Here is a 16,520-nt window from a genome sequence, read left to right as displayed (position 1 = left end):
CTTTCTAATAGCACTCCCTGTGATTTTTATATCAAACTTTCCCATGCCTCACTTATCCTCTCTCATGAATCTTAAAATTCCTTGTCTATTTCTCCTTTCCCTTAGTCTACAAACATGTTCACACATTCTCCCATTGTAATCAAGTCCTGTATTGTTCTTCAAATTGCAGACCCTTTTCTTCTACCATCTATTTCTAAAAGAAGGTTAATTTCCCCCACATTTTTTTAGCCTATTATAAGCATAATATACGTGCACAATGAAGAAAACTTGGACCATACACTCACACACACACACACACAAACACACACACCCTAAACCCAACACCAACCCTAACCCTAACACACTACCTGAAATCCTATCACCTATTGATAACCACTAACCACTGTACTTTCTTCTCTTGTCCTCTCTCCCTCTCTTCCTCCTCTCTCTTCTCCCTCTCTTTCTACCCCTCTTTACTCTCTCAATCTCTCTCGTCTATCTAAAATATATTGTGTATATATAATTTCATCCATATTTGTGCTATATAGCATTTTTTCAGTTGATTTAATAGTTTAAATTAAAACGTTTATTGTTATTTAATAATTTTTAAATTTTTATAAAATAATGCATGTCTATAATTTAAAGGTTAAAGAATAGCACAGGCTTATATTACATATGTTTAAAAACACAATAATTTCTTGCCCCATCCGTCTTCAACCATGAGTCTTCTTAGAGGTGAATACTTGAAAAGTTTTTAACTATTTCTTAAAGCTTTAATATCCATGTTCTAATTCATATGCTGTATTGTTCAGGTCCCAGCAGAAACAGATGGCCCCCTGAAAAGGGGGGGTTAGAAAAGCTTAATGAAGAAATGATTTACAAAGGAGTGGGCCAAGTTAAGGAAACAACAAGGGATGGTAAAGCACCTGGGACTAGCCAGTAGTGGAACTAACAGTAGTATGATGCCATTACCAACTCTAGGATTAAAAGAGGCAAGATTTGGGGAATGATTATCAGAACCCAGTAAGAACTGTAGCTGTAGCTGTACAGGAGCTGTGGCCTTAAGTGGAGGCGTGCAGTCACTGCCCAAGGGGTTGGAGGCTGGAAGGTGAAGGAAACAATAGCCTTCTTTCTGCCTCTTCTTATCCTCCCATTTCCCACTAGGGCAGCCCATTAAGCACACCCAACTAGAAGCCAAAGACAAGGAGCCTAGATGATACAGTCTGGAGAGATCAGCCTTCTGAGTCACAGAGCAGGGTGGAAAGGGTAAACACAGATCTGCAGAAGCACAGGGAAAATTACCAGCACATAGGCTTATATGGATATTTTTTGCTTTATAGATTTTGGTGGTTATGTGTCGACAACTTATTATGATAAATAATAATTGAGCTTCTTTCTCACAATTTCTCACCTTCTCCACATATCTCATAATATAGTACTATTATAAATTTTTTAAAAATTTTATTTATTTATTTTTGGCCGCATTGGGTCTTTGTTGCTGCGCAGGCTTTCTCTAGTTGCGGCGAGCGGGGGCTACTCTTCATTGTGGTGCGTGGGCTTCTCATTGCAGTGGCTTCTCTTGTTGGGGAGCACGGGCTCTAGGTGCGCGGGCTTCAGCAGGTGTGGCGCGCAGGCTCAGTAGTTGTGGCTCGTGGGCTCTAGAGCGCAGGCTCAGTAGTTGTGGCACACGGCCTTAGTTGCTCCGCGGCATGTGGGATCTTCCCGGACCAGGGCTCAAACCCGTGTCCCCTGCATTGGCAGGCAGATTCTTAACCACTGTGCCACCAGGGAAGTCCAGTACTATTATAAATTTTATTTGAAAGTAAGAATTGTTAACAATATCTAGTGTTTTACATAATTATGTGAATAATTATTCACCATTGACCCAAGAAGTGTACTAGGACGTTTCCTTTCTATGCTGCTCCCTACTGCACTCTCTCCTTAGGAATTCATAATTGCCTCCTATTTGCATTTGTTTAGTTTTCTATGTGCTTGGCACTGTTTTTGTTTTCTAAATGTTCCAAATTATTCTTCATATGGTCAAACACATCAGAGAATATTTTAGTTTTGTTTTCCCCTGGAACCTTCTTTTTCTTGCTTCAATCTGAATTGGTTGCTTTCTAGGCCCTGGAGCTTGCTGTCACCTATGACTCCTGCCTTGAGACTTATTTTTAATTCTCTCCTTTTGCTGAATTCCATGTCTCTCTCTCTCTCTCTCTTTGTTGGCACAGTACACATTCCACTTGTTTCATGAGAAAAGGTACAGAACAGGTAAGTTTTTGAGTCTTGCATGTCTGGAAATATGCCTAATTCTACTTTTACACTCAACTGATAATATGTCTGGGAACAGAATTCTAGGCTGGAAATAATTTTCCTTCAGAATTTTGTAGGTATTGTTCCATAGCCTTTTAGCTTTCACAGTTGCTATTCAGATATGACATGCTTTTATGAAGTCTGTTTCTTTGTATGTGACCTGTCTTTACTTTCTGGATGCTTTTATATGTACTTTTTAACTGCTGGTGCTCTGAAATTTCATGATGAAATTTTGTGCTTTGTTTGTTTATTTGTGTTTCGCACACAATAAACTTTCAATCTCAAGCCTTGTTCTTCAGCTCAGCAAAATTCCAGTATGATTTGTCTTTGATAATTTCCTTCCTTCTATTTTGATTTTATTTTATTTTTTCTCTTTTGAGCTCCCATTGTTTAGATGCTGGATCTTCTGGGCTGATCCTCTTAAGTTTCATTTCTTCCTCTCCTCTCCTCCTCCCTCCTCCTAGCATTTAGTTTGTTAATAACTGATAATAACTTGTCAGAGTTGGGCACGTTATCTCTTATTCATGGACAAAAACATACGTTTTCATGCTCAGTAATGTGCCTGCAGTTGGGCAGTAGGCCAGTTCTTTCCCCAACACCTCTTTCATAGTCATCGTTCTCCTACTTTACAAAAGACAGGTATAGTCCTCCTTGAATCCTGACTTTCACCGTGGCGCATTGCCACAGACTCAAACCTCTAGCAGTGCCAGAAAAAGGGATACTTGGAAATGATTTTAACTGTGACGCCTACCTTAATTAAGATGGCATAAGAAATAGCATATTTGGGCCTGAGTTAGGATATTTTGAACGCAGACATTGTAGAACAGGGTACTGACCACTTTGGTTTAGCAGACCGTACCCAATTATTTTCAAAGTGCATTTGCTCCTGAAGGAAAGACCAGTAAAAGTAAAGAATATAAAGCATCTGTAAGAAATGCAGGAGACAGACTGGTGACCAGTACCCATGACTCATTTATGTTTACCTGTGGAGGCACTGGAATTCAGACATGAGATGGCTGTCACAGGAATGAGTATTAAGGTGCTCATTGGAAGTGAAAAATTAAGTCAGATAGAAAGTAAGTCTGATTTAGAAAATTAGTTTAACAATAAGGACTGAGTTTGCCCATTAGGTTATGACAGACATTTTCCATGAATTGAACAAGCTAACAAGCTGTATATGAGCTCTCATCTGAGGTTTGATGTGACTAGAGCATGTGATAAAATAGAATAATTTCATCACATATATGTGAAAATGCATGAAATTAATTATATTTCAATTTTCCCAAACCCTTCTGAGTATATCATGTTAAGCAAGTTGCCTCTAAGTGAAAGATTCAACAATATAACTAATAGTCTTTTAATAAGTCTTGGTAAAGCCTTTTTGGTATGCTGCCCAGAAACTAGGGAGAGAATAATTTTAACAACTGGATAACAAGTCCTTTCACAATACAGGTTCTTTGATTTCAACAAAATTAAAGGGCCCAATTGAGTTATTAGCTGATAGTTTATTAAAAATTACTTTGATGATTAATTTTTATGTGCTTTTTGGCTATAACTTAGAAATAGTTATGGAATTAAATGACATTGGTCCTTCCATTCCTATCTACTTATTTATGAAAACAAGATTTTCAATACATCTATAATAACAAAAAGTAATGATAGGATTTATGTTGAACACTGTTTCACATTAGCAATAAGAAATACCTATCCATTAATTTTTTTTTTTTTTTTTTTTTTTGCGGTACACGGGCCTCTCACTGTTGTGGCCTCTCCCATTGCGCAGCGCAGGCTCCGGACGCACAGGCTCAGCGGCCATGGCTCATGGGCCCAGCCGCTTCGCGGCATGTGGGATCTTCCCGGACCGGGGCACAAACCCGTGTCCCCTGCATCGGCAGGCAGATTCTCAACCACTGCGCCACCAGGGAAGCCCCTATCCATTAATATTTAAATTACTTGAAGAAAACCCATACTTCTCACTGAGATGAATTTCTAAAATAAATATTTTAAAAATAATAAATGTATATAACTGAGTCACTTTACTGTACAGTAGAGATTGGCACAATATTGTAAATCAACTATACTTCAATTAAAAAATTAAAAAATAAAAAATGAATAATTTTATCAAAATTTGTAATATGGATAATTTTCTGCAGTTATGTGCTACTAATTATCATAAATGCTAACTCAATCCAGAAAAGAAAAAGAGGTTAAACATTTTGACCTTTGTAGACACAGGACATTTTTAAAAATTAAAATTCAAATTATAGATATTTTTTGTTGCAGAAACTTAGAATCATCAAAAATATTTTAAAGCACGTATATTTATTGCTTTAGGATAAAATTCTTTGGGGGAAATGGAACAGAAATATGAGAATAGAAAATAATGCAGTAAATTTTCCAACTGTTAAATATAAAAATATATTTATATATATATTTTAAGTGGTTATGTTGAGTAACAAATTACTATGGTAATTAAATGCTATTGAATAAATAGAGCATAGCAATTTTAAAATGTAAATATATACTATATTTTGAAAAATTTTATCCTTTGCAGCTATTTAAACATATGATGAAAAATTTTAGACATTAACTTAAAAATTTTAAAACCACTAACTTACAGTTTTTCCTTTTCTCTCCTTTGTACTATAACTATTTGTTTTCAAATTTTATCCCCTTTATGAGTATGCAGGTGAATGAGGATAGAGGCCATGTTTTCTAAGCTTTGTCTCTTTTACAAAACTTTAATAAAGTGTCTTGTTCATAATAGGAGTGCAATTCAATATTTACCGAATTAAATTATTTCTATTTTCATCAAAGGGAGTCATTCATTCCTCTTCAATTGTTCTTACCTAGCCTACAGGTTAGTTTTTTCTACTACTGATAATCAAAACAACTGCTTGATGGAAATAAAATTTTGGTTTAAAATGTAACTCACATATTATCTTTAAAATGAGAATAGGAAAGATACTGTGAGAGGAAATGAGTATATACAATAAACCAATATCAATTTTCTTAAATGTGGTTATTTTCTACATAAAATAAAACAACACAGTATTTGGAAATACACGTATTGACATAAAACTATAGTGTATACATACTATAAATATGTATACATTCATATAGTTTATGTATGTGTATAGATATTAATAGTGTATACATACTAATAAAACAAGTTTATTTTCATGATGATTCTTTCTAATGTGCACTCAATTAGAAAGCAGTAAAAACACCAGCAGATGGCTCAGAGTGGTTGACAATAAACCTTTTCTCCTCAGGTCACTAATACAGAATTGTAATGAAAAATTATATATACTTTACTCAGCACTTTTGCTTAGGACGCTGTAAGCACAAGATATTGCCTAATACTGCTTTATTTGCTACGTTTGCAACAATAAGCTAGCAAGAAGAAGTAGCTTATGCACGTATACTGGTTTATACACTTTTGCAATTTTTGAGGATTATCAAGGTTTGGTCTTGCCCTGTGATTTAATCCTATTAAATTACATTTAAATATGATATATAGCATTTTATTTTGTACTTAGTATTATCCAAAGAAATAATATTACATATAGACCTCTTAAAAAATAACTTAGGCAAAAGCAAGTTTAAAAAATACAATAGAAACTCTTACAACCTACTTAGAAATATCAGGTATGGGTTTAAGAATTAGATAGCCTAATATCTACCCTAATTCTTAACATTCCCTTGTCATCATGAGACTGTTGCTTGAAGTAAGAAAATATTATCTTGAATTTATAAAACTTTTTTTATTCAAAACAAAAAATTGGAACTATCTTATATATGGTAGTCCTGTATCCTAACAGTATCTTCATGAATACTAATTCTAGGTAACATTTATTGAGCGCCCCCTTTGTACCAGACACTCTGCTTAGCACTTTACATTTAATCTTCACAACAACTCTCTGAGGTAGGTATATGATTGAGCCCTCTTTACAAAAGAGGCCTTCAGTTTGAGGTTCATGGAAGGAAAAAGATGAAGATGGGGATGTTTATACCCTGGTCTTCCTGAGCTCCTCAATAGACTGAGCTCCTTGAGGAGGGGCTTTCTCTTACTGTGTCTCAACTCAGCATGCACTACTGTGCTGATCGTGTAGAGGAGAGTGGGGAGAAGGAAGTGAGAGAAGATCCGTGCGTTGGTGTCATGACAGTGGGCAACACTAGATCTAGCAGATGAGTAGCCAGATCAAGAAGTGTAATCATGCTCCGAGCAAGCTAAGAGAAAATCACATTTGTAAGGATGTTAGAGTATGAAAATAATTCCACAAGAATGGTGGCATACTATGAAAATTAAACATTCAAACACACGTCTAATTTCCCTGGGATTAAATCTGATTAATTAGTGCCGATATTATGATGAATATTGTTGAAAACCTAGGAGTTTCTTTTATCATGTTAAGCTAGTTCCTTTGTCTTAGCCTCTTATTTCATCTTAATGTTTCTTTTCAACTCACTTGTATCTCTGAAAGGAAAAAATTATGAAAGGGAAACAATGTATGCCATTTACATTTCTCTGAGGCAGAAAACTGCAGGGTCCGAATTTTTGGTATTTGTGGTCAATCAGAATAATTAATTAAAACTTAAAAGGAGTCTTTTGGGTTCTTTATTTAAACCTTTACTACTTTATTCTAAATGAGGTCAGGAATAGTGATTAAAGAATGTGAATAAATCACATTCATCACCTATAAATACGTTAAATTTCTTTACCAGTGCAACTTTGGGCTTCTCAAAGGCCATCAGCACGCTGATGCTTCAGCATCCTGAAGAAGACAGGAGCCGCAAGATGAGCCATTTTCCTGCTCCTGCCCTATTCAGAGTCCCTACTTTTTTTTTTTTTAACAGAGTTCACAGTTTAGCAAAAAGGTCTACTGAACTATTTAAGCTCACTGTGACTGTGTTCTGAAGTCCTAAGTGAAAGTAGTTTATCCCAAATTGGCCCAGAGGAAACAAAAATCAAAGTGAAAAGAAATAATTTCATGTTGTTTGGAATGTCAAATTACGTAAAGGTAAACACCTTTGGTCAAAAAAAGGAAAGAAAAATAAAGGAAAAAAAAAAAAAAAAGAAAAAACAAACACCCCCCACCAAGTGTTCAGTATTGTTTTTCCCACTCTTAAAGAGAACTTTTTAAAAAGTGCCTTTCTTTCATGCACATTAAAGCAAATGTAAAAAAGATTGATTCAGTGCTCTGCTTTGTGAGGAAAACAGCCTGGGGATACTTTAGCTCCCTGCTAAGCCTTTGGTATCCATCAGAACTGTATTTCCATAGTTGCAAAATTGACTGTAAGTGAAAGTCTGTTCAATTATCTGTGTATTTCCAATTTGTCCACATAAAAGCACTTGTAACAGTGCCTGGCACATAGGTAGTGTACAATAAATGGTAGCAATTGCAAGAGAACAGCTTAGATAGCCTCCATATACTGCTAAGGCAAAAAAGGAAACGTCCAATGGGATGATTGTTTTGTGTTAGGCAACTCAAGTCTTTTCAAGAAAATTAAAAAAGGATATCGATCAAGTCTGAAATTAAACATTCATGAATTTTCAGGAGGCTGCCCTCAGGATCTTCCAACCTTACCTTTTCAACTCTATTTTAAAACATAAGAATTCAGAAAATATTTTTTAACAAACAGAGCAATCTTTTACTTCCAATTTCCTAGGTTAGACTGTTGTATCTTATTTGGGGTTTGAGGAGATATACAAAGTGTTTGATTTATCACTGTTTGAGTATATTTTATAACACAACTCAGAAAACCAAGCTGTGCTCAGTTAAAACGCAAAACAAACTATAGCTCAAAGGATTGAACCAGCAAGGAATTAACATGGGTTTATAATAGCTGTTAATATTAACTGATAACCCATGCTAAATGACCAGGTAAAACCTTTTAGTGTTTAATCTTACAAAAACCATTTGGTCATCAAAGTAACAAAAAAAAATTTTTTTCCCCAAATACTGAAAGATTTTGGTAAGCCTACCCAAAATAAAAGTTTTTCTTTATAACCATATTTTAATGTGCTTAATAAACTATTCCACATGAAAAATAACAGAAAAAGCTTTTTAAGCACAACACAAATTCTAATGCACAAGAAAAAAGCTGAGGGGAAAAACTGGAAAAGTTATCAATTTTAACATGGACCTTACTGCCACTAGTCATATCTCCCTTAGTATTGATATGAGGTCTGCAGGTAGGAAAATTCCAACTTAATTGTATTTAAATATGTAAATATGTAAATATTGGTTGTGTCTTCAGGTTTCTAGTCACGTGCTTAATATTGGTTGTGTCTAGTCACGTGCTTAATATTGGTTGTGTCTTCAGGTTTCTAGTCACGTGTTTCTAGTCACGTGCAATAACTCTGAAACTGCTTCAACTTCAGGATACTCTTGTTGTAAAGGACAGCACTAAGAACATTAGAATGTACTTGCCATTTAGTGTACCAAAATGAGCTAGACTTTTTGGTTTACTTAATTATAGAGCCTTACCACCCAAAATAGATTCTCGAAGTTAAAAAAATACTTTCTTTGTAATATTTGATGACATTTCTGATCAAAGCCTATAACATCTCTTTAAAAAATAAAACAGTACTTCAAGATGTAGATATAGAATTCTCAAAAAACTTGTCATTTAAAAAACACTGCTTCCTTCCTGTTTCTGTTCCTGTCAAAAAGCAGGTTATCTTTACACAGTCTCTGTAGCTCCAAGGAATTCCATTTCTACAGCAGCTTTTGGTGCTTTGGTTGAAGCACTCTTCTTTCGGAACTCTGCTGCGATTTCCTCAAAGGACTTTCCTTTGGTTTCTGGAACTTTGAAAAATGTAAACAGAGTAAAAGCCAGGACTACACCAGCAAAGAGGAAAAACACATAAGGTCCACAGAAGTCCTGCACAGAGAATAAACAGAGTTCCAATTAGCAGCTCTTCAACCTTATCTTCTGTTCAGTAAATTTGTACAGTATTAGGCTGCTTACCGCAATGTACTGGAAACACAGAGCTATAATGAAATTGCAGGTCCAGTTGCTGAACGCAGCCATTGCTAAAGCAGCAGGGCGTGGTCCTTGACTAAAAAACTCAGCCACCATGAACCAGGGGATGGGGCCTGGTCCAATTTCAAAAAAACTGACAAAGAGGAAGATGGCTGTCATGCTCACGTAACTCATCCAAGCCAATTTATTCTGAGGAGAAAACAAAAAACAAAGCAAAAGTGGAACTGACATTGACTGCTTCTTCCTTTAGCTAGGTAGATTCTCATTGAGTTCAGAGATGACATAGCTCCCTTCTTGATGTGTTTATATTCAATTAAGTATAAGTTATTCTAGTTGTAGACAAGTTTAGTCATCCTTAAATCTTTTGCGCTATAGGAAATCCTCTGGATTAGGATTTTCCATGACTCTTAGTCACTCTTTTTCTGTGAAAGAGGAAAAGCAAAGATCCAGTGACCTTTGCTTCTACTCATACCAAGGTTGCTAGACAGGATGCATGACCTCCTGTAAAGTAGTGGATGCTGGTGCTGGGCTGGAAAGGTCTAGGTACTTGTCCAAGGTCACACAGGCAGCCAAGTGGCAGAGCCAGGATTAGAACCTGGTTGGGCTAATCCCAGAGCTTGTGCTCTACTATTATATACACTGCCTCTCTGGGTAACAAGCACAGTTTACCTGCTGATGTTCTATATTTAAACCCCTAAACTAGTTCTCTTTTTCTTTACACTTCTCCTTTGTATTATATGCTGTTCCTCTTGCTTTATTTCGTAAGTCAATCTCAAACGTTTAACCTGCAGCTCAGAAGTGCTATCATATGGTAACCAAAAATCTCAGTGCAGGCACCAAACTCACCAGTAGCACAAGTCCCACCGACATGAAGATGGCACAAACAAACATCCCACTCATTCCGATTAAAAACAGAGAGCGTCGCCCTGCCTTCTCCACAAGGAATACCTAGGAAAAATTTAAAACATATTGGCTTTATACTTAAATCGTTTTTACTGCCAAAGAGATCATTCTAATTTATACAGCTGGAAAGAGGCCGTTCTGTTATTCCGTTTTACAGATGTGGAACTCAGGAGGGGGGTGACTCTTGCCTGGGGTGGCAAAGCTGTTCTCAGTGAACAGAGGTGATTTACAACTACTGGCTTCCTTTCGTCACATTGATTTGAACAGGCCATTCTAGAGAAAGAACCATAGCATTACCACCACCTGATGTTTATCATTTTGGGTGCAATATTTAGAGACTGGACCTCTTGGACCTCTCCCAATATATTTCCTGGAGACTTAAAATATGAAGGTCCTACATAAAAATGATGTTAATTTCCCTTCTGATAATTATCCTAAGTTATAACTGCAAGGATTTGAGCACTGCAGACCCCTGAAACAGTACAACTGTTGATGTGTTAACTATTCTCATCCAACTTTCTTACTGCAAATAAAGTCAAACTGTGTCCACTCAGGGGCAGCATACAGAGTTTGATGGCCTTACCAAAATAGTCAGGTCCGCATTTTTCTGGTGAGCCTAAATGTACCTGGTGCTGGTCATGAACTATCCACTTGAAAAGGTATGACTTTAAAGCAAAAGGTTACAGTGCTTTCTTATCCTAATTCGGGAGATTTGGTGTCGATTCCTGTGGGTCTGTGGATCTTTGCACTAATGGTTAAGATTTACGATTAGCCAGGACCAGAGTTTGTTGAATAGACTCTTGCTTGATCCTTGGAATACTGCCAAGGTTGGAGAGTCACACACACAAAAACTACCTGTCATAATTTCTCACTTCAGTGAGTAAATTGGTTAGGCTCATAAATCTATCAGTAAAGCAACAGCAATCCAATACCCTTAGTATAGTGAGCTTTGGCTCTGAAAATATCTGAGAAACATTTCTTTTCACCTACAATGAAAGCCCCTTTCATCTCAGAGACATTTCGTATTAGAGTTTCAAATCACTTCAGGGTGGTAAGCAAGGAGCCACATTAAAAAAAAATTTTTTTTTAAATTTTTTTGGCTCTGTGGGGTCTTAGTTGCAGCATGCGGGATGTTTTGTTGTGGTGCGTGGGCTTCTCTCTTAGTTGTGGTGTGCAGGTTTTCTCTCCCTAGTTGAGGCGTGCGGGTTCCAGAGCGTGTGGGCTCTGTAGTTTGCGGTACGTGGGCTGTCTTGTTGAGGCGCTCGGGCTCAGTAGTCGCGGAGCATGGGCTCTAGGGCGTGCGGGCTTCAGTAGTTGTGGCTCATGGGCTTAGTTGCCCCGTGGCATGTGGGATCTTAGTTCCCTGACCAGGGATCAAACCCGCGTCCCCTGCATTGGAAGGCGGCTTCTTTACCACTGGGCCACCAGGGAAGCAAGGAGCCCACGTTTAATTGTTGAGAAGAAAGTGGGAAAAACAAACCTTTCTCAAGTTCATAAAATTTCTCTATATATTTTGACTCTTTAATTATGACTTTTAAATCTGATTTGATGACACCATGTCAAGCTGCTGAGAAAACTGGAGGATTTCTTCAGGAATAAGGGCTTTTACTGTGTCTGTTCCTTCTATTTCTGAACAATTATTGCTAATAGGATTATAAACTCTAAAACTACATGCCTTGAAAATTGAGTTGGACTCCCTCCTTGGGGCTAGGTGAGCACTCAGGAAAGGGTGTGATACAGGGTGAGATTTGGTCAGGGGCCAGAGATGTCTACCTGATCTTAATTCTCATTTTCGCTGCAGACACTGTACATCACTCAGATCCTGGATGCTTACTTGGAGCCACTCTTTCTCCTCTGGACCTATGCTGCCTTCCAGTTCCCTTTATATTCTTCCTGTTTTGTTTTCTTACTCAAGATTACAGGCTCCCTTCTACCAGCTCATTAGTTTAAAAGAAAATCTGGAAATGTGGAACATAATTCAGCATCGAGTTGGGAAAGTCTATCTCTTTCTCTAAGTACTCATCCAGAAAAAAAAGATTGATTATGTTCCTTCCAAACTGTTGAAACATTAATATGTTATCAGTACATATTCCTAATGGCACATCTTTATTTGAAAGGATGCACAGAATTCGGTAACCTTGGTTGATTTTGGCGAGAGAAACTGGATGACTGAGAGGCTGTCCTTTATGTACTTCTTTGAACTTTAAAACAACTTTTCAAAAATAAATATAATTAAAAATGTTAACTGTTATCTGTAGTCCTGGAGGGTTAATTAGACAGCCGATTAGAGTTGACTTTTAAAAATTATGTCAGGGGGCTTCCCTGGTGGCGCAGTGGTTGAGAGTCCGCCTGCTGATGCAGGGGACACGGGTTCGTGCCCCGGTCTGGGAAGATCCCACGTGCCGCGGAGCGGCTGGGCCCGTGAGCCATGGCCGCTGAGCCTGCGCGTCCGGAGCCTGTGCTCCGCAGCGGGAGAGGCCACAACAGTGAGAGGCCTGCGTACCGCAAAAAAAAAAAAAATTATGTCAGTCATGCAAAAACTTTCACAGAATAAAAGGATGAGTTCAAAAAAGGTAGATTCAAAATAATCAAGGCTCTATTTTCAGAACAATTTTTCCCACTCCATGGGGTTGGCTGGTGGGGGGAGGACAAAAATGGAATTCTGCAGTCGTTTTCTCGTTAGATATTCTTAGAGTTTGGGTTACCCTGATCTTGATAACATGATGCTTTACATAGCAAATCCTGTTACACATAAAATGTTTTAATCATAGTCTCTATATGAAAAAAATATGTTGAAGTGGGATTTGCAAAAATATTATCTCAGGAGACAAAAGAATGGGAATAGTCCCTTGGATTCCATCCTAGTACCAGGCCTTTATTGGTTTAGAGTGGCCTTTTGGATTGAACAGGCCATGAATGCCTTTAAATGCCTCTAAAGGCATTTCTACGGAAGCACTCGTGTTCCCTTATTATCTGTTCTTCCTTCTCTTTCCAAGGTCCAGTTCTGTTTAATGTGGTCTGGACAAACCTGCCTTTTGATCTAGGTAGCCAGGCTGTAATTTATTGACTACTCTAGGTAACAGTTAAAAGTCCATGTGCAGAGAATGAAAAACAAGTGACTAAAGTATATTGAGTATATAGCACTGTGACCAAAATTAAAAAGCACAAGCTTTTTTAACATCTGCATTCAAAGATAAACTCAATTATCCTCATTTTAAAGTGAGTTACGTTAGTTGGGAAGTTTGGGGGGTTTTGCTGTTGTTTTTTTATTTACTTTAATTCTTAGGTTGTTATATTAAATATTATTACTGTCAATATACTGAATCGTTCCTTAGATAAGGTATTTGATATTAAGAAGAGTATATGACCTCTGCCCTTGTTGAGAAAAATTTTCAAAAATGTATAATAACATTTGACAGTTGAAAAAGTTACATTTCAAAAATAGCAATAATATTTCAAGTTATAAACCGCTTCTATTCCATCCTCTCATAATATCACAGTCATATACATCACCAGAAGCCAGGGCCTTGTGAACTACCTGGAAGTTCTGCCCAATGGCCTAACATCATAAGAATTTACTGAATCAGTTTAATTTTGCTAGAGGCTTAGCTATCTAACTGAGAGGACCATGTTTATTTTAAAAATGTTTTTTCTAAGATATCAGGATAAAAATTTTCAACCATGGAAGGAGAGGATCTAGGATCCAATGCTGATAGAAATGACAAGCTGTTTGCTAATATCAAGGGGCTTAAGTACAGAGCAAAGGAGAAAGAGCCCAGGTATTTACACAAAAATACCAAGTGTCTGTGCCCCCAAGTGAGTTACTAATTCACAAATGAGTGACAAATGACATCTTCAGCAGATAAGGAGAACCAGTGATCCACCTGTTCAGTTATGCCTAATCTCAATACAGTGGTTGGTTATTCACATATAGGACTCTTCCTGTGACCCACTTGGTTCTATCTACATACCCACCACACGTGGACAATAAGTCATAGGTCACTTTTATATTACAAGGTTATTTTACTCCCATTTCTGGACTGAGGAGCAAGCAGAATATTTATATAGAGTATTTTACTTACGGAGAGAGCAGTGAAAACTGTGTTGACAGCACCAACTCCAATGGTTGCATAAACAGGTTGGCTGATTCCAGCTGTCTGAAAAATGCTGGTTGAGTAGTAAAATATCTGCAAAATAATAATAGTTTAGCCTTAATCAAGGAGCCTAGCACTCATGGCTTTAAAGCAAGAATTATTTTAGTTTGTTTATTTTTAGGTGTTTCAATGGAACCAGGGTCCCTAGAACTCCCAAAAGGTTTTATCCACCCTCTTCCTCCAGGGAAGGAGAAACCACAATCTTCCTTCAGTGTGTAAAGCTTCCAGTCACTTAAAAGTTCTCCTTATATTTAGCTGAAAACTGTACATCTGCACTTCATTTTTTTGTTAAAGTATAAAATACATGCAAAAAAGTACACATATCATTTAAGTGTACAGCTCAATTAATTTTCACAAACTAAACACACCTGTATAGTCTAGATCAAAAATAAATCATTTCCTGCCCTCCAGAAGCCCCCTGAATGTCACCCTTTTTTCAAAGGAAACTCTTTCAACTTCTATCCTTATAGATAAATTTTGCCTAGTCTTGTACATGATATAAATGGAACCACATATTTTGTGTGTATTTTGTATCTGGCATCAACATTACTTTTATGAGAATTATCCATATTGTTGTATTTTCAGGCTGTTCATTATCATTGCTGGTTAGTGTATAATTGTATTAATATACCACAATTTAGTTACTCATTCTACTATTGATGGGTATTTAGGTAGTTATCATTTAGAGTGGTTATGAATAGTGCTGCTATGAACATTCTAGTACAAGCCTTTTGGTAAAATATGTATACATTTACACCTAGGAATAGAATTGCTGGGTTGTAGTGTATGCATGTTCTCAGCTTTGATAGATACTGCCAAACAGTTTTCCAAAGAAGTTGTGTCACATACATACTACTATATATAAAATAGATAGCTAATGGAGACCTACTGTATAGCCCAGGGAACTCTACTCAGTACTCTGTAATGGCCTATATGGGAAAAGAATCTAAAAAAAGAGTGGATATATGTATTTGTATAACAGATTGCTGTATACCTGAAACTAACATAACACTGTAAATCAATTATACCTCAATAAAAAATTTAAAAAAAAAGTTGTGTCGATTTGTACTCTCACCAGTGTGTATAGAGTTCTGGTTGTCATTGCATGTAACCCAAAATTTTCCACCAATCTCAGTGGATGGAGAAATCTGATTCACAACCTCCCTAATAGGCTTTATTATTTGGTTATGTCCTTACGTTTATAATAGTCTTTTACATCATCTTTTTTGTTCTATCATCTTCCATCAGTTCCTTTCCTACATAACATGTCCTGCTGCTGGTGCCTCTTCCTGCAGACATGGCTGACGCAGGAGGACTGTTCAGACTGTGTTCAGTGAGGAGAGGATTACTCACTGCACACCAGCCCACCATTTTAGGCTGCCTGACAGCGCATGGTTCGACACTTCCTGAGTGTATCTAAGTCAGGCACAGGGATGGAAGCTAGAGCAGGGAGGTTTAGAGAGATTAAGTGTTGTGCTCTTGGATATACAAGCAGAGCCGAGAGAGAGGATACAGATTTGGTCTCTGAGCCCCAAAGTTATAAAGAGTTAAGAGATAAAAAATGAGTATCAGGGACCTGTTAAAGGAGGATGGAGACCACAGCAGAGCAGCATTCACTTTGTGGAGTGAGGCTCAGGTCTTCTTTTGCTTCAACTCATGCTTCAACTTTTGCTTTCTTTGCTTCCCCCAAGTCTCTGCCCATTCATCAGTCACCCCCAAAGTGTCTTTGTGAATCTAGGATTGGCTCACTATAAAAGCCCAAACCACATTTTTAACAGCAATGAAAGGGGATAAATGATTTTCTTTATCTAGTTTCTTAACAAATGCTTAATTTTTTTCTTCTAGTAGCTAATTGTCAGTAGAACAATTTTAGTCTGCATAATACGAGAATTTCAATTCAAAACCTAAATGCTAGCTAGTTTAGTACTCAGAATGTTTTTCAGTCATTTCTTTTCTATTACCCTTACTCACCAATATCATGTCAGTTCACTCTATTGTTTATTTTGTGTGCTATCTCCCCAAATAGAGTGAAAGTTTCTTGGATGGCAGGAAACTTCTTTGCACAAGGCTATCTGGTATACTTCATTTAAATAGACAGAGGGAATCATGGACTCCTTTTGCTTAGGCTATCAGAAATCCTAAATTTGACACTCAACTCTGGAAACCCCTGGTAATTTA

At 37.1% G+C, this 16,520-nt stretch overlaps 1 protein-coding gene across 2 annotated transcripts in view; it reads right to left on the bottom strand.

Moving 5' to 3' along the window:
• Positions 1-1,838: 1,838 nt before the first annotated feature.
• Positions 1,839-16,520, bottom strand: part of SLC2A2 (solute carrier family 2 member 2) — a 36,773-nt gene continuing 22,091 nt past the window's right edge. Inside the window, exons 9-12 of one of the 2 annotated variants that reach the window (XM_060011145.1) lie at positions 14,271-14,375; positions 10,132-10,233; positions 9,271-9,474; positions 1,839-9,183 (exon numbers count right to left, since the gene is read on the bottom strand). In XM_060011145.1, the coding sequence (XP_059867128.1) occupies positions 8,983-9,183; positions 9,271-9,474; positions 10,132-10,233; positions 14,271-14,375 (612 nt within the window). In that variant the 3' untranslated portion in view covers positions 1,839-8,982. The remainder of the gene's footprint in view (positions 9,184-9,270; positions 9,475-10,131; positions 10,234-14,270; positions 14,376-16,520) is intronic. The other variant, XM_060011146.1, reaches the window with a different exon arrangement.

This window comes from Delphinus delphis, chromosome 4 (assembly GCF_949987515.2).
Source record: "Delphinus delphis chromosome 4, mDelDel1.2, whole genome shotgun sequence".
Taxonomy (NCBI): Eukaryota; Metazoa; Chordata; class Mammalia; order Artiodactyla; family Delphinidae; genus Delphinus; species Delphinus delphis.
This window is presented reverse-complemented; position numbering and strand designations above follow the sequence as displayed.